Source organism: Sminthopsis crassicaudata, chromosome 3 (genome assembly GCF_048593235.1).
Source record: "Sminthopsis crassicaudata isolate SCR6 chromosome 3, ASM4859323v1, whole genome shotgun sequence".
In the NCBI taxonomy this organism is placed as follows: domain Eukaryota; kingdom Metazoa; phylum Chordata; class Mammalia; order Dasyuromorphia; family Dasyuridae; genus Sminthopsis; species Sminthopsis crassicaudata.
The window spans coordinates 188775114-188793619 of record NC_133619.1 but is presented as its reverse complement, the minus strand read 5'-3'; the positions used below and the strand labels follow the sequence as shown (position 1 = coordinate 188793619).

The following is an 18506-nucleotide window of genomic DNA, read 5'->3' as shown; positions in this document are numbered from 1 at the left end:
TTAAACTGTTGAATAGACTAAAAACTGAAGTTCAAAATACTGGAAAACAAAGCATCACTAAGGAAAAAAATTAATGGATATTAAACATGAAATACTGATTTTTCTTGTGTATAATTTATTCATGTGTTTATTATGTCAAAACTGAAGTTGAAGGATTTATTTTTAGGTAGATGTTTAAATATATGGCTTTTATTAGGGCTTTTAAAATGTTCATTTTAATTTATTTTAACTTTCCTTCATTTTTAATTTGTGTTTGAATTGTACTGACATTTTTTACTATATTATTTGCAGTTGTTTACAACTTTATTATTTAAGAGGAAATCTATAAATAAAATGATTTTCATTTCTTCACTAGCATATTTTATTTCAGAAATATTTTATTTCACATTAAAATGGTATTGTGAAAAGAATGAAAATATCCAGGCATAGTAATGTGGACATTTTAGTAATGGATACATCACAGAATTATAATGTCTTTGATAAATGAAAATTTTCTTTATTGTTTCTCCTTGATACCAAAAGGAATGGTTGTAATCCCAATACTTTTTAAAATTTGTAGTTCTTCTCTTGGAAGCATTATTCATAAGCCAAATTGATGAATAGCCTTTGGATTTTAATCTTATGAATATAGCATACAAAACTGTAAAAATACTTTCCAAAGTAAAAATACAAGCAAAAAAATTAACAGCCCTCTTCTACAAATATCATTCTCCAAATAAGCAAAATATTTTTATCACAGTTGTTGAATAGAAACACACAACTTTTAAAATTTTACAATGCTATGGAATATGAGGAATCCGTAAGGTAATATTGCATCTCTTTTTTATTGTGGTACTATACAAGTATGAAATTAACCACTTGGAGCTGTTGTTGCTTCAAATGGGATCTATTTTATTTCTCAAAACCAGGTCACTCATTCAGATATCAGTTAACTAGTAGAAAGATAATCATGCTACCTCCTTTTGTTGGTCTGTCACAGATGTTTTTGTACTAATAACATTATGAAAAATAAATTAAAAGAAAAATTAAAATGAAGAGAAAAAATGTAAAGATATCTCATATTATTATAAATTTTATATCATCATTCTTATTTAACTTTATTTTATATTATAAATAATGTCTTCATTTTTGTTAGGCACTTAATATTTCACTTTTTTTTTCTTTTGCCCTTTCATCTTTATATATCTATGGACCAGGTGCTTTAATCTAAGTGATTAATGTGCTGGCACACTCCATCACCTATTCTTATGTTTATAGAGTTGGCTGCAGAGAAGACCTTAAGAGCTTGTATCTTAGAGAAACCGCTCAGAAATCTATCAATGTGTGTTTGAGATAATCAAGTTCCAACCTTTAATTGCTGCTTTCCAACACTATTGGGAATCCTGACTATTCATGCACATCCTTTAATCTGACAGGAAAAATGCATTATCCTTCATGGACCAAACTTGCCTTTAACCCAGAGAGAAAAGCTAATTGTTTACTCAAGTACAGCTAGCATTAATTTTTTAATCAAACCCATTTCATTGAAAGAAGGTTAACAATTTATGATTGGTTATACGACAGTGAAAGAAAAATGTTTTAAATTTTTGTTGTTACTGAACTATGTTATTACATCATTACTACTATTCAATATTTACTATATTTTCTCTAAAATAAACTTGAATCATATAAAAGTAGAACATATAAGATCATCTTAGAAATATAGCTGCTCTCAAAGCACTCCCTTTGAGAACCACACACATAATATAAGTAATAATAAAAATTTAATTTGGGGTACATATAACTAACATATAACTCTATAAAAATCTAACAATGAAACAGCCCAAATTATAAATATATAAAATATTTACAAATGAAAAGGTTATTTCATAAAACAAATATAATTAGTTGTATACTCTGACCTCTTGCCATCTCTAAAGTCTTACTTCTCTGTCTATGAGATAATAACCCTTGTATAATCTAATGGGACATTATATTTAACACACTGAAACAATCTATTCTCAAAATAATTTACCCCTTCTGTATAATCAACTAATACCATTATACTCTTTGATCTTCAAGTTCAATAGCTTGGCTGATTTTTGATAATTCTATCTTTTTTCCTTCATTCATAATCAAATAGTTTGGACGATCTTTCCTAATTTTTCCTACATTTCTAAAAAATTTAAATGCATCCTTTCTCTGCTCTTCCATAATCAAGTACTAGAATTCAGATCCACATCACCCAATTCTGAATGATTGTTTCCAAAGAGGTCTTCATTTTGTCTCTCTATTTCTGATTACTTACACATGTATTACAACATAATGTTTCCAAAACATTCTTTACATTATTTCATTCTTCTATTAAAGGATCTGTAACTTTTCAGTATTGCCTGTTGGTTCCCATTTAAATTTCTCATTCTCTCTTTGTGGTCTTCTAGCAACTTCTCCAATCTCCAAACTTACTTATACATCTAACCATCTCCCCTTATTCCTCAATATGTACATTTTTCAGTTTGGTTTATGTAAAATTGTTTCTCAGAGTCAAAGAAAAACATCTCATATTTCCAAAATGTTATTGGTTCTGAAGTTGCAAATCATTTTTTTTAAAGAACTTTAGTTCCTTATTTGTAAAATACACAATATGATCTATATTAAAATGCATAGAAATCTTGTGTAGACATAAATGAAATATTCATCAGGTGAAAATTATCATTATTATTAATTATAGCATTAATACATAAAATATCATTAAAATATAGTTTTGAAGAATCTGGTCAGTCCAAGAATATGACTTACACGTAAATTCTTAATCTGCAGCGTTCCTTGCTCTTGTAAAGATGTTCTTGGATCTCTACCCAGAAAAGTGAATCCTTCCTTTAACCAGCTAATAACAGGAAGAGGATCACCCGTGGTTTTACATTTCAGCAAGGCTGTACCATCTACTGCTAATGTCTGATTAGCTGGGCCTTGTAGAATTATAGGTGGAGGTCTATCTGTCAAAACTAAATGATAAAGAAGATTTTAGGACATTTTATTTAATGTACTTTCTTATAAGGCTATACAATATATAAGTTGAGATTTTAAAAAGCACATTTATTAGACTTACAATATAGTTATTTTGCTTCCATATTTAAAGCAATAAGTTACTGTGTTCACAATTTTTCAGATCGGCAGTTACTTGTTGATATTGAAATGTTGATGTAAGCTGTGTTTAGAAATTATTTCTAAATTATTGAGTTTATTTCCAACTACTTAAAGGAAAATTTTTACCTGTATACTTTCCCTTGCGTTCATTTTACAGTTGTTTATAATATGCAGTTTAATCATCACCTACCAAATCTTCCTTAACTTGGGATGGGCATGTTTGCCACTGTTTTTAATGTTTCATACTTAATAAAATAGATTACTTAATTGATCCATTAAATAATTTAATCATGTTTAAAGTGAAAAATATTTTTCTATAGATATTTTTACATTTGATTGATGTATTTCATAGAAGAATCTAGGTTAGTGTTTAGATACAATATTCCATTGTGCAGTAATTTATACTCAAAATAAATTCCCATGTCCTTAAAAATATTTATTCACAAAACAATTCCACTATCTGCTACATAACATGTTAATGTTATTTTATATTTACTCATTTATTTGACTTTGTTGTTACTTGACATGATGCAACTGCAGATCTATAAAACATTTAGCTTTTCTTTATTGGTTCTACTAAGTTTCTATAGAAAGCTCATTTAAATTAAAACCATATGTTAATAGTAAATTTTGTGATGCTTCCACAATTGTGATGTGGGGGCATACATTTCACGTTGTACATCTCAGGTCTTCCAATCTTTTTTCAGGGATGAAATTCTAATACTGTATTTGCAATAAATATGGAACTATTGATGTATAATAATCTTGTAGCATAAAACTGAGTAGAATGACATCAGGATGGATGTCTTGGTAGAATAAAGCTAAAAGCACAATAAAAAGTTATCCAAATATTTGTTTAAGTTCTCAGTGAATAAATGGGAAACATGAACAACAATTGTATAAAATGAGAAGATACAGAAGGATGATTATCTCCATTTGGATAGTGTCTACAATCATTTTAGAAATCATTTAATCACCAAGTACCAAAATGTTCTTATATGAATTTTTCAAACTTTAGTTTTTGGATACTTGTAACTATTCAAGACGAAATATTCACTGGATATAAATCATTAGCAATATGTTTCTTAGAGGGCAAGACTTTCTTTCAAAGAAAGAGATTACAGTTGGATTTAAAGTAGCATTCTTCCACTCTTTCTAAAAAAAGACTCCCAAAGATAACTATTTTTCTATTATAATTATTCCTAAACTTCTCATATAACCATAAGACTTATCTTTAAGAAATTATTTTTGTAAAACATATATGGTAAATATTAATATATTACATATTAGTAATATGCAACATATATATGTTCCATATTACTATATTTCATATATAATATATTTGTAATATATGTGCATATATATCTATTATGACTAATTATTTTGATTATCCTTCTATTATTTAAAAAAAATTCCCATTGAGACTGCCATCAACTTACTTGGTACTCCAACTCCTAACTTGATTCTTGTTACTTAAGAATATGTTAGAAATGAACTTGAAAATACAATAATTTTGAATTTAATATGACATATTTTGAATTCTATCTGATATACTGCTGATCACATAAAATTTTTTAAATTTTTTTTCTGAGGCAATTGGGATAAGTGAATGCCCAGGTCACACAGCAAGGAAGTGTTATATAGCTGAGGTCTTCCTGAGTTCAAAATTGGTGCTTTATCCACTGCGCCACCTAGCTGCTACCAAACTTTTAATTTTTTTTTTTAAAAATTTCTTTTCTTGTATTTCTTTTGCTATTTTGTGTTTCTTTTTTATTTTGTATTTGGTTCTAAATTAAAGATGATGAAAAAAGAAAATATAAACTTAAAAACTAGATACTACAATATTTTGAAATTTCATTTTAAATTCAGGAACTATGTCTAGAATCAGCAAACATGAATGCAAACAATTGATCTTCTATTTCTAGTCTATTAACAACCTTATGATTCTAATTAACTTGATTTTCTACTGTAATGTTGATTAACACATAATAAATGTCAAATACATTTCACAGAACTTTATCAGTGTGACAATTATTTTTACTTGTCATTAAGAACAATAATAAATTGGGAGCATTATACTTTTCTATAAACTTATTAGCTTATAGAAAATGAATTAATTTAAGTATAAAATAACTTAGTCAAAAAGTAATTAAAACTTGACTAAATTTTACATAAAGATACTAGAATCTGTTTCCTTTTATTACATATCAGTCGGTACAAGTTAAAGACATTATTTGTCCAAAGATAATCACTTTGTAATGGGAAAAAGTGACTTATGTGTTACTTAAATGTAACCCATTATATTTAAGGGTAATAAATTCAAATCTCATCATGGAATATTTATAATATTTGGGGAAACCCTGGAATAAAAATATAAATTCAAATGTTATGTAGCAACATGTCTTTTATTTTAGCATGCAAAAATTCCTTAGATTTAGCCAAGGGCATCTAATTAATTTCCCCCTTCTCTGTTCAAATGAATATCTCATGATACTTTTGAACAGAATGATCAATAAAGCAATTGAAAATCTCCTGGTCAGAAAGAATTTTCAGTTTCAAGGATGCTATGGATGAAATACTACTACAGGTTTCTATGACATTAAAGGCAAAGGTTAAATGAACACTTAGGGTTTCCAGTGATCTGCAAATAAATCCAAGGTCTATACTTTGCATTATAAGTCCTCAAAAGTTTATTGTTAAATTTCTGAAATTCATTATTGGTAAATCATATAATTAAGTTTCTTCTATGTTCTCAGAAAGAATATTAATCACAATTTTTAAAAAAATGTTTAGTTCTATTTCCCAATAATACAATTTATATGAGAATTAATTTATATGGAAGTCCTTTTAGGAAAGATATGGATTAAAATGGAAGAAAAAGAAATATATTAATCTAAAATCATGACAATTACCACTTAACTAAGCATATTTTAACATGCCAATTTTAGTTTTTTTTTTTTTTTTTTTTTTTTTTTTTTTTTTTTTCTGAGGCAATTGGGATTAAATGACTTACACAGAGTCACACAACAGGAAGTGTTAAGTGTTTGAGGCCAGATTTGAACTTAGGTCATCCTGACTTTAGGGCTGCTGCTCTCTCCACTGTGCCATCTAGCTGCCCTTACAGTGCCATCTTCTCATATGAATACTTGAATTGAAAATGTTTATAAAAAAGAACTACAAGTGTAAAAAGGTAACAAAAGAAGCAGTGCTATAGAGAGCATAATTAATCAGTTGGCATGGTTTTCATTTTGCATCTTAATGTCAATTGGATCTTAATTGCACTGAATATAGAAAAATGTGCTAAAATGAAAACTGTAGTCTATTATTAATCAAAGTGAAAAATTTGCTGTATTAAATAAAATGTTTACTTTAGTATATGAAACTTTATATCTTATTTCTCAAATCTTAAAATTATATTTCTTTCTTTACAACAATGACTTTCATAATGTCTATTCAGTGTTGACTGTCAAAGGATCTTTGACTTTCTAATTGCTTTCTTAAATAAAAAATTGATTTAACAATTAATATCTAATCCAATATCATCAAAATATATTGAATTATTTCAAACACAAATTTATACTCTTGAGAGCTCTCTCCTTTTCAGTAGAGGAACAAAGCTAAAATTAGACCTATACCATAGACTTAAATTTAGAATGACAGTTTAAAATAATTAACTATGATATATGTATTTCTTTAGACAAAATTTAAAAGAAAAAATAATTAAAAGATTAAAAATTGTCTTTTCATATTATAAAGAAAGAAAAACGTACAGTAAAAAACAAACAAACAAAAAAAACCTGACTGTCTAAAAGAATAATTGCCTCATCACTGTTATCCTTGAACCTGACGTCTCCTTTTTGGCTCTACAAAAATAAATCTTTAAAAACATCAGCAAATGCAACAATTAATAGCTCAATACCTTTCAGCCAATGTTTGTTTGTTCTATTTATTGCAATCACACCATGACATTGAATCAGTCAGTACCTTGGGCAGAGATTACAAAAATAGTCTTTTCTGTTAATTTTAAATGACCTTTTAATCTACATATAAATTTAAATTGTATGGAAATGCAGAGAGAGAAAGAGAGAGAGAGAGAAAGAGAGAGAGAGAGAGAAAGAGAGAGAGAGAGAGAGAGAGAGAGAGAGAGAGAGAGAGAGAGAGAGAGAGAGAGAGAGAGAGAGAGAGGAAGAGAGGAGAGAGGAGAGAAAAGGAGGGAGGAAGGGAGATTAGAAGCAAGGAAGGGGTATAAAGGAGAGAAAGGGGAGGAAAGGAAAAAGAGAACACTCTAATAAAGAAAGTATTTATTTCTAATCATAAAATACATTTCTACATTGGGTTATAAATAAAGGTATATCAATTTTTAGAGAAAAAGAGGCAAATGCAGAAGTCACAGACTAGAGTTTAGGCTTGCAGCAGTCAATATAAGAAAAATAAGGCTTATCTACAGTCCAAGAGAGAGGACTATGGGAACTGAGTGTGGATCAAAACATAGCATTTTCACTCTTTGTGTTATTGTTTGCTTGCATTTTGTTTACTTTCTCATTGTATTTATATTGGATTTAACATATATTTTGACATGTTTAACATATATTGGATTACTTCCCATCTAGGGGAGGAGGTGGGAGGAAGGGGGGAAAATTTTGGAACACAAGGTTTTGCAAGGATCAGTGCTGAAAAAATATCCATGGATATGTTTTGAAAATAAAAACTTTAATAAAAAGAGAAAACATTAGAAAAAAGAAAAAACACAAAGCTTATAAAATGTGATAAGGCATAATTTTCTTTATCATATCATAAAGATTTGATAAATATTTTCTTGGGAAAAAATCAGATTGTTCAGGGTTTAATATCTTTTCCAAATTTTATTGTGAATGTCATTATGTTTGTAGTTAATCAGTATAAATAGCAACAGCTTCAAATGAAACATCCAATAAAGATCAAATCTTAAACGGGGAACTTTTTATGTCATTTTATAAGACTCACCCATTATATTCTCAAAATAAAAATTATGCTTTTTTATTTATTTATTTTCTTTTGTATCTTGCAATTATTTTCCCCCCACTGGTAGAAGAAAATGTTGTTAAAATACTTAGATACTCTTCAAACAATGTTCTTTTTTTTTTTTTTAAACCACAATTTAAAAAATAAACAAATAATAGCTTACATGGATTATTTTGATCCTTAAAAACAAATAACATTTAATTTCCAGAAAACAATCACTAACTGCATAAAGGATTTCAAGTAATGGTTCTCACCATCAGTAACTTCCAGCTGGGCCTTTGCTAAAATACTTCCTGCAACAGTTAGGGCCTGACAAATATAGTAGCCTGCATCAGACCTCTGAATGTTTGTTATAGTAAGATCTCCAGTTGGTGACACTGAATATCTGCTGCTAGGTTGTAGAGGTTGGTTTGGGAAAAGCAGATTCTGTGGAAGCAAATAAAATGTCATTAAAATTATTTTCACCTCTCAGAAAGAAAAGATTAATCTGATTGGGAGAATAGTAACAAAGAAGGAAAAAAAACACCCTATATTTTAAATGGAATAAAGTGAATTCATATATATAGGGTGAATTTTGTAGAATTCTTGATGAGTCAAATAAAATTTTTAAAGGTTTCCAAAAATTCTAATAATTTATGTAGCATGAAAAAAATTAGCAGATTTTCCTTTTATGAATTAACAATATTAAAGCATAATAACTATTGATAACTAACACTTTAAAATTTAGAGAACACTTTATATAAATTATCTCTTTTGCTGCATATAAAATTGCTTGAAGTAGTTTTATCATTCTGATTTATAGAGAGTTAAACTGAGGATGGAAGAGGTTAAGTGATATGTCAAAGGATTAAGTAGTAAGTATCGTGAGTGTATCTCAGGCAAGATTTGAAGTCAGGTCTTCCTGACTCCATATTTGGCACTATATATACATTATATCATTAGATGTTTCAAGACAGAAGAAATTAAAGCTTTTCTTCAAAATGAAGCATGGGCATTTAAACCAAATAATAACACTGTAACAATGATAGAATAAGTCAATAATCATATATAATTAAAAATTACAAGATAAAAATCTTAAGAAATCTGTAATATTGAAACCTTGATGTTCTTTTAGTGGAAGTAAGGATAGGGCCTGAGTTATTTACATAGGGAGGGAATTGAGTTAAATGAAGAGGGAAATATACCACTGTAATCTTAAATGGGCAGATTATCATTACAAAATGTCAAAAGTTCTTTTATTAGGAAAGTAACATTAATCTAATTAGCCACTATTCATGTGGTGCAGCTTCTAGAGAAGATGTGGCAATAATCTTAAGGCCACCTGGCTTTGGGAGCAATGTAGATGGAAATTACATATTTCTTTCTATAGATTATCCTGCCCCCATATATTATCAGGATGCTATGGCTGTAAATATTGCTGACTGTTGGTCAATAGCCTATTGATTAGTGATATGAGAGTTTCTGAGATTAATTAGCAACAATTATGAGATGCTTAAAGTTGATACAGGTGTAGAACAAAATTGGGTATCTGCCACTAGACCCAACAATGTTTCATGTCTAAAAACATACCTCCAGATTTCCCCCTTGAGCTCTATCCAGAGAATTATGGGAACTGCACCTGAGCACAAAGCCTGAATCAGATCACTACTCAACATTCCCACTAAATCATAAAATTAGTATATCAGTGACATGAATCACCTGGTTTCTCATTGTGCCTATAAATGTATTTTCTTGCCCCTGGTTCTTTGCTAACTTCTTTTGCAACTTAGCCTGCTTTAATTGGCATTTGAATTAAGTTTGCCCCTTGACTTGGAGATGGGTCCAAACCTGTAAATTCTTTTGAGACATTTCATAATACTGATCTGGAATCCCAACCGTTTTGGGGTATCCCTTGAATCCCAACACTATTACTTTACTATAGCTCTAATAAAGAAAATATTTGTTTCTAATCATAATGTAGTACATTTCTAGGTTGGATTATAAATTAAGTGATAACAATTTTATGTTATATTTATTCATAAATCATGTTATATTTACTCAAAAAAATTTCTAACCCTCTGAGATCAATTCCTTAATATAGTAATTCATTTTCCAGGTTTGCAATTAAACAGCTCCAAAATAGTACAATCAGGAGGTAATAACATTCAATTAAAGACACAAGACATATTTTCACCTTAAAATGTTTTTACCCTTGGAGTAAGACTAATAGAAGAGGATAAAATAGGGTATTAGCAATTTTCAATTATGTTAAATGACTTTAATCCTGCAAATGATGCCCTACTTTAATTAGAAGCTTCACTCTTTATTACAACATGATGAATGCCCACTTTATTACATTCAAGTGTGTCACTGTAAGTCCACTTTACATAAACATTACCATATTATTAAAAGCCTTCTACAAGGAGTGATCATTGCTAATACATAAATTCTACTTGTTGAAATAAAAAACATTGCTAGAAAGAATTTGTTACAAATATTTCAGATAATTGATGATATTTTTAGAATAAAATAATTATTCTATAGACTAGAAATATATTGCTGAACTAAACCATTCTCAAAGATTAGAGCATAAAGCCATTTGAAATTGATGCAATAACTCAAAGCAAGAATTTTCATTCAATTAGATTTTAGAATACTAATTGAAGTGATATTTTTATATTACATGATCTAAATACTTTCTGAGATGTCTCCTTCAACATCATAAAACCTTACCTAAAAGATAAACTGATGTGGAAATATATATATGATTCAAACTAACCCATCATCATTATTATGACATTTACAAAAGTGAATTAAAAGTCAAGAAAACTTGGAATCTCAGTACCTTTCTTACCTGAAAATAATTGGGTAACTATTAATATTATAGAAATAGCAACACATGTGAATGATATTATAGGCCATTAAACTCTTGATCTTACTATTTGTATTGATCACAATATATAGCATATGGCCATATGTCATTATAGAAATTGGACATCAAATCAATAGTTTCACAATTCATGAATTGACATTGTAAGGATCAGAAGACCACCAACTCAATTAAAGACAAAGGTTTCTCAAAGTAGAAACCAGAAGTGTTTATTTGATCAAATCTTGCAAGAATTGGGCATCTTCCTTCACAGGGGCAGACTGGCAGTGATGGGAGGTGGGGTAGAGAAGGCAAGCAGAAGGTAATACCCCCTAACATAAACAAGTCTAAGAAACTTAGGGCTGGACCCTTGCTCTGATTGGTCAGTAAAGAAACATATCTTACTCAATCCTAACACAGAAATCATAGTTACATTATATGAGAGATCTAATGTTGAGATGACTGTTAGTGAAACAAGGGAGGGGAAGAAGGAGGTACCACCTAATTTCCCTAGATGACATCATTCACAGGAATGTGAAACTTAGGCCTGTCTGCTGAGGAACAAGTCTACCTGGCTATATTTTGGAGCACTGACTTCATTTTATGCACTATCTGAACCAGATTATGTATAGGGAAATTTGCACAATTTATTCCTTCCACTGAGATCCCCCTTCTTATTTTATAGTGGAGAATTTCTCACATCAATGATCCCAAATTTCCTCAGTTTCTGGGTCCAACTCATACATCTTTCCCTTTGGATCCTTTCTATCCTCCTGTGCAACTGGTTCCCAACATTGTCCCTTTAGTCATCAACTGAACAGATTTTTCTCCTTTTCTCTCTATCTTAACCATTTTAGATAAAGTTTTCTGGATTATATTGGTGATTAATTGCACCAAACAAGAAAGATAAGAAGAGAGGAAGATGATACCACTAAAAGCTGCCTAAAAGAACCATAGTGCTTTTTTCTACCAAGTTCCTTAAAAACAAGACCTCCAAGATGTGTTGAATGGGGAGGACCAGGTTTGGTCACATGAGCAAGCTTTCTAATGTCTTTAGTGATTTATTTAACTAATTTACCATTATTGTACATTTTTATACACCAGTTGAACAAGTTTAATTTCCCACAAACCCCACAGTCCTCAGCTAGAAAGTAATCTAGTACTAATCTATGGTGTAATATTGCTTGTCTCTTTTAGTTGATCTATAGGTCAGTAGGTCCATAGCCTTTGCAGTTTGATTAGTAATTGTTTCTACTACAGCCTGTAACCTGATTATTTTATTCAATATATATATATATATATATATATATATATATATATATATATATATATATATATATATATATATATATATATCTGGGTCCTATAACTCCAGCTCCCATCTTGTGCCCAGTGGCTGGTCCATAAGTCCTTATATATAAGTCCTTAGGTGTCCAAGAGTCTCCCCATCCATTCACATCTTCTGTCTGGGTAATGCAAGTGTCTATAGTCTTCTCCCTGTAAAGATTGTTATATAACTGGATTCCTAAATGCTTTTCTTCCTGTCCAGGGAAAAAATAATTTGGGTCATACAAAACCAATATAGCAGCTGCCAGTCCAATTCCCATGAATGTGCATATAGGTGGTTAAACCACAAGTCCAATAGTGGCCTTTTAAAGCCAGCTTTATCCAGGAGAAAGTATGAGTTCTATTGAAGACTGCAGGATAATACTGCAGATCCTGGTCTCCCAAGGGGCCACCTAGATATTCTACTTCAGCAGTTGATGTATTGACACCTCCATAATTGTTGTTCTCTTTTCTATAGGTACTCCTTTATATGAGGTTCATTTCTGTGGATGACACTCCAGAAAGTGGAAAATATTCTGACTAGGCCTGGTTATGCCAGGCCCATATATAATATGGGAGCCTTAATTTCATGGTATTCCTCATACAGACAGCTATATTATGGGGTCCTTTGCAACTTTTAATTTTTGCATCTCCCCCAACCAAAAGGTACTCACAATTACTTTGGTTCATCTGTCATTATACTGCCCAAGTGGTCTTGTACTGAATATGAGTAGCATCCAATTTCCCAGTCTTAGTGCAATCTCTCCCTTCATATGCCATTTGGAGTGAGTAAGTCCACTTACCCTCACTTTACCCCAGCAAGGTTCCATCTAGTGTGTTTTAAGCAATATAAACTCTTCCACTTTTTAGGAAGGGCCCAGGTATGCTCTTCCTGAGACTTCCAGAATGCTGTCCCATTATAGAATAATAACAGGTTACTAAGGAGCTATTCAGGTTTCAAGGGAATTGGAATGCACAGTCATGACTCAAGTTGCTGGCGTCCTCCACAAATCCAGCAGCTGGTAAATTTGAAGGTGCTTAGCCATCTTCTGGATGATGGCTTGGAAGCTATTACTGGGCTGAGTATATACAAGAGGGACTAGAATCAATGCCCACAACAAGGGTAACCCCATGGTGTCACACTTTGGTTAAAAACAAAATAGCTATGCAGCATAGTGGAAAGACAGGTGAAAGTACCTAATACAAATACAATTAAAAGCAAGAGGGGAATTGCAATAATAAGAAAGATCAATAGTCTTAACAGACTGAGGTAAAGGTTCAAGTTTCATGTACCCAAACTTTAGGAGGCTTGCATCTCAGTTGCATTTTCAGTTTGTCCTGTTTAGAAGAGGGCTCAATTGTCCTTAACCAGGAGGCTTAGCAGATTTTTTCACCTGGGAGTGATGAGTCCAACCCCACTCCCTGGTCCATACTGCAGTGCCCAATGTCAATAGAATCTAGAAAGGCCCTTCACAGGTCAGGATGAGTTTCTCTTCTTTCCATGTGTAGATCAGAATCCAGTCTCCCGCTTGGTATTGGTGCAAGGAAACTCAGAGATGGAGTCTGAGCAATTAACCCTTTAATCTGCAAAATATGAAGGTGTTTTTGCCAAAGTAGATACAAGTTCTCTTGAGAACCTGTCTTTCTGTCCATAAATAGTATCCAAACTCTTTCCTCTCAGGTAGAGATGAGCAAAAAGAAGTTTAGAAGGAGATGACCCCATAGCTCTTCAGGGTCTTGTATGTATCTTGAGGGCCAGAGGCAGACACTTGATCCAGGGTAATTGGGTTTCTGGCACCAATTGAGTGAGCTGGTTCTTAATTTCTTGATTCATTCTTTTCCCTTTACCTGATGAGGGACGGTGCCAAGGAGTATAAAACTTGAGATAATATCCAGGGTCTGCATGAGGAGCTGCAGAATCTTACCTATAAAAGGGGTCCCTTAGTCTAAGTCAGTCATTCCACCATCCCACATTATAGGATTATTTGTTCCAGCAGAATTTTGCCTACTTTAGAAGTAGTGGCCAAGGGCAGGGGGAAAGCCTCCACTCAAGATATCAGATGCTCCATTACCACCAACAGATATTTGAGCCAGCCTGTTGGAGGCAGTTCGGCAAAGTCCACTTGATAGTCTGAAGTGACTGGAAATATGATGGTCTCCCTCCTATCAGAGTTCAGCACAAGGCAGTCTTGTTTGTCCTTTGACACATAAGAAAACCATGCACCAGCTGTCTCACTAGGATTTAAAGACCAGGTGATACATACCATGTAAGAATGGCATCAGTAATTTCCCTGATGCAGATGTTGAAAGATCTGTCTCATACCTGATTTGGTCAGTGTCTTTCTGCTATCTGGGAGATACTATTCGCCGGCCTGTTTCTGTACTCCCAAAGAAAGATAAAGCTTTTTTTCTGATCTTCTGTTGTAAAAGATGGGGAAGGAAGACTCAGAGTAAAAGAATTAGAAGCAACAAACATTTGTGCTGTTCAGATTCTCAGTTTCCATTCCCTTTGCTTCCTCATTGACAAGATAGTTACCCCTGGCTTCAAAGGATTGTCCAGCCTGATTCACATGGATTATTGATATATTTTCTGATAGCTTCATGTTTTCTAGCACTTGGGAGACTAGAGTAACATGGGCCAGGTCTCTCCCCTTGCTGTTTATTATTTCCCTACAAAATGTGAACCAGGCCCCAAGCATATTTAAAGTCAGTATAGATAAGGCTTTGCTTTCCATCTAATAGCTTTAGGGCCTGGTTTAGTGCATAAAGTTGAATTGAGCAGTCTACCACCTTCAATCAAGAAGAGGCTATCACCATTTATTGTAGCATTATCCATTTATCCTTTTCCTCTTCATCACTCTAGAAGATCCATCTAGAACAAATTCATTCTCTTCAAGATTGGGGACTCCTGAAAATCTTCTCTAACCTTAGTCTGGAGATCAACAAAATCAATACAATGTTCTAAACTGGTAGAGTCCTCCTCTCTCCCCCTATCCCTCAAGATAAGAAGGCAGGATTCAAATTGTCTTGTGCTAGGACCAAATCATCCTTCTCAAGAAGGATTTCTTCATACTTTAGGATTCTAATGTCCATGGGCCACCTTCCTGCCTTTTGGTTAAGGATGATTCAGATCTGATATAGGATATTTACAATGAGGCTTCCCCCAAGTATGACCTTCTTACTTTCTTCCACCAATGTTGCGGCAGTTGCCACAGCTAGAATGTAAGTAAGCCATCCCCATGCCACAATGTCTAGAATCTTAGAGAAAAAGGGTATTGATTTTTCTGGCCCTCTCTTACTTGGGCAAGTGCCCTTAAGACCATGCCTTTGTCCATATTCACAAACAAATGGAAGGGGCTTTATAATGGCAGAAAGGTCAACACTAGAGATAACGAGCACTTCTTTTAATTTCCTGAACCTTTCCTCCTTTTCTGAGTATCACTCAATTTTCCTCTAACAAAAACTTATACAAAGATTTAGTAAGGGTGGAATATGGGTCAATTCAATTTCTACAGTAACCTATTAATCCCAAGAACTTCCTGAGTTCCCTTTTTTTCTTAGGGAGTGCGATCTAGAGAACACCTACCACTCTTTCTGGATCTTTTGTCCCTCACTAATCTAATGCCCTAAATAGTTAACCTTTCTTTCAACAAATTGTAACTTATTATTTGATATTCTCAAGCCCTCTGATCCTAAGTGGTTTAGCTAAGTAGAATGGCTTCCTTAACTCCATTTTTCTTACTTCCTGTTACTAATAAATCATCACCATATTGCAATAGTACCTGAGTTCTAAGGAGAGCTTTAAATCCCTTCAGAATTCTCTCAATAATTTGTCTGAATAAATTTGGTGACTGTATCTTTGAGGAAGGACACACCATCTGTATTGTTGTTTTCCTCCAGTATTAGTGTCTTTCCATTCAAAGGCAAAAATGCCCCTGCTTTCAATATCTTAGTGGGCAGGCCTAAAATCCATCCTTCAGATTCATCACACTAATTTTTAAAGTCATCAATCTAGACTCTCCCCTGATTTGTAGGGCCTGCCCAAATTTCTGAATCAATTTGACCTTCTTCATCTTTTATGAATAAAATTTTAAGTGGGACAATCTGGGTTCCTCTAGTGGTTAAGTAGATAGCCAATTTAGTAATTAGATCTCTTCCTAACAAATTTATCCCCACCTCCAGCACCAGAAGCACCTATTCAAGACAGTGGTCCCTTGGTATCAGACTTCTAAATCTTCAGAAAGGGGAGACTGGAAAATGTTCTCTTTTTACTCAGAGATGATGAGTGTTTCTTATGATAATGTCGTCCCAGAGAAGAGACAAGTTACAGAAGACCAAGTAGCTCCAGTATGTTTCAGGAACAGCACTTTCTCCCCTCAGGGTCCCACCCTTAAATTTATCAAATGTTCTGGGTGGGATTGTTCAATGAACCCCTAACACCTCTGGTCCTTAATTCCACCAAAGAACACATTCTCTCCTCTATCCATCAGGGGGGCAGTCTCTCATTGTATGCCTAATCTTTCCACAACTCTAGCATGTTAAAGGTTTACTTGTTTTCTTATTCCTGTCTTTGGCTTTCTTCTCCCACTGCCCATGTGCCCTATTTCCTTTATATCCTTCCCTAGTTTGGGGTTTCTTCCACTGTCCAGAATTCTTAGATGTCACTACCATAGTTTGGGCAGTCTGCACCATGAGTCGTTTTCTGGTTTGCTTTTCATTATCTCTCCTCACATATACTTTGGTGGCTTCTTCAAATAAGTTTTCTAAAACTATTCTTTCATCTGTCAATCTTCTGAATCTTTTTTTTTTGCTAATATCTGGTGAGGCATTAGTTACAAAGTTTACTTTCAACATGGACTCAATGCCTGGGTAACATATCTAATCCTGAGCATTTATTAACATTCTCTTTTAGACTATTTAGAAACTCAGTTGGTGACTATTCCTTTTTCTTGATAACTTCAACAGCCTTTTTAATATTCTGGGGCTTAATTCCAGTAATGTTTAATTCTCTCAGGTACTGCATGTGTAATCTCTGGACCTCATTGTTATGGTTCCATCTAGGGTCAAAGTTTGAATATATCATCTGCCAGGACCAGACCAGCCACAGGCAGATGTCTGTGTACTTACTCCATCATTGTGGTTCTCCTAACCACTTTTCTTTCTTCAAGAGAGAATAATCCATTTAGGATAGAAACTACCTCATGCCAAGTATAGCTGTAAGAGCCACATGCTTTAAGAGACTACTGGGATCCTCCATTAGGGTTTTCATTTCCTTTTTAAAATTTTTGACTTCTATGGCACTCAGGGGAGTGTTCATAAACCTTACTCCCCCTTTGCCACCTCTGATACCCATTCCACCCCAAACAAAGCAACAATATTTAATCATTCTTTTCCTATCTTCTGGCAGCTCATTACAATTTTGCAATCTACTGCCTAATGGACTATCTGAGGTACCTCACATTTATGCTAGTTTATTCTGCTCTTTCCCCATAATTGATGAGGACTATCACCTTATCTTCCAAGTTCAGAAGAACTTATTCAAATAGGGAGAGTCACTCACTCCCTTCAAGTTACCTGTGAAGCATTCCCATTAGTGTCCTTGCATTGGGGTTCTGCCTTAATTTAGTTGGGAGCCACTATTGCACTTACTGAGTCTAAACCCCTAGACTCAACAACAACAAAAAGAACAACAAAAACATAGATTTCCAGTAGCTTACCTCTAGATTTTATACATATAACTTGTTCTTCAGGATTTTTCCTTCAGTAAAATAGAATTTCTGAATTCCTGGAATGGAATTCCTAAAGTCCCCCAGTATAATCTGGGTGAGTGCTGGACTCTGTTCTCCACAGGAGATTCCTCTCAATCAAAGAGCAATCCTGGACAAGCACCCAACACAGTGTGGGTCAGAAGACCACCAATTCAATTAAAGGTAGAGGTTTCTCAAATGTAGAAAACAGAAGTGTTTATTTTATCAAGTCTCATGAGAATTGGGCATCTCCCATAATGGGGACAGACTGGCAGTTACAAGAGGTAGAGTACAGAAGGCAAGCAGAAGGTTATATACTTTAACATAAACAAATCTAAGAACCACCCCAGGGGCTGGACCTGCACTCTGATTGGTCAGAGCAGGTGGCCTCACATTCTCTCACATTCTTGCCATGAACAAAGAAATATCTCTTATCCAATCCTAACACAAAAATCACA

At 33.0% G+C, this 18506-nt stretch overlaps 1 protein-coding gene across 11 annotated transcripts in view; it reads right to left on the bottom strand.

Moving 5' to 3' along the window:
• Positions 1 to 18506, bottom strand: part of ROBO2 (roundabout guidance receptor 2) — a 632113-nt gene that overhangs the window by 175338 nt on the left and 438269 nt on the right. For all 11 annotated transcript variants that reach the window (XM_074299770.1, XM_074299773.1, XM_074299779.1 and 8 more), the window contains 2 exons: positions 8382 to 8553; positions 2779 to 2984 (listed from right to left, as the gene is read on the bottom strand). In XM_074299770.1, coding sequence (XP_074155871.1) covers positions 2779 to 2984; positions 8382 to 8553 — 378 coding nt within the window. The remainder of the gene's footprint in view (positions 1 to 2778; positions 2985 to 8381; positions 8554 to 18506) is intronic.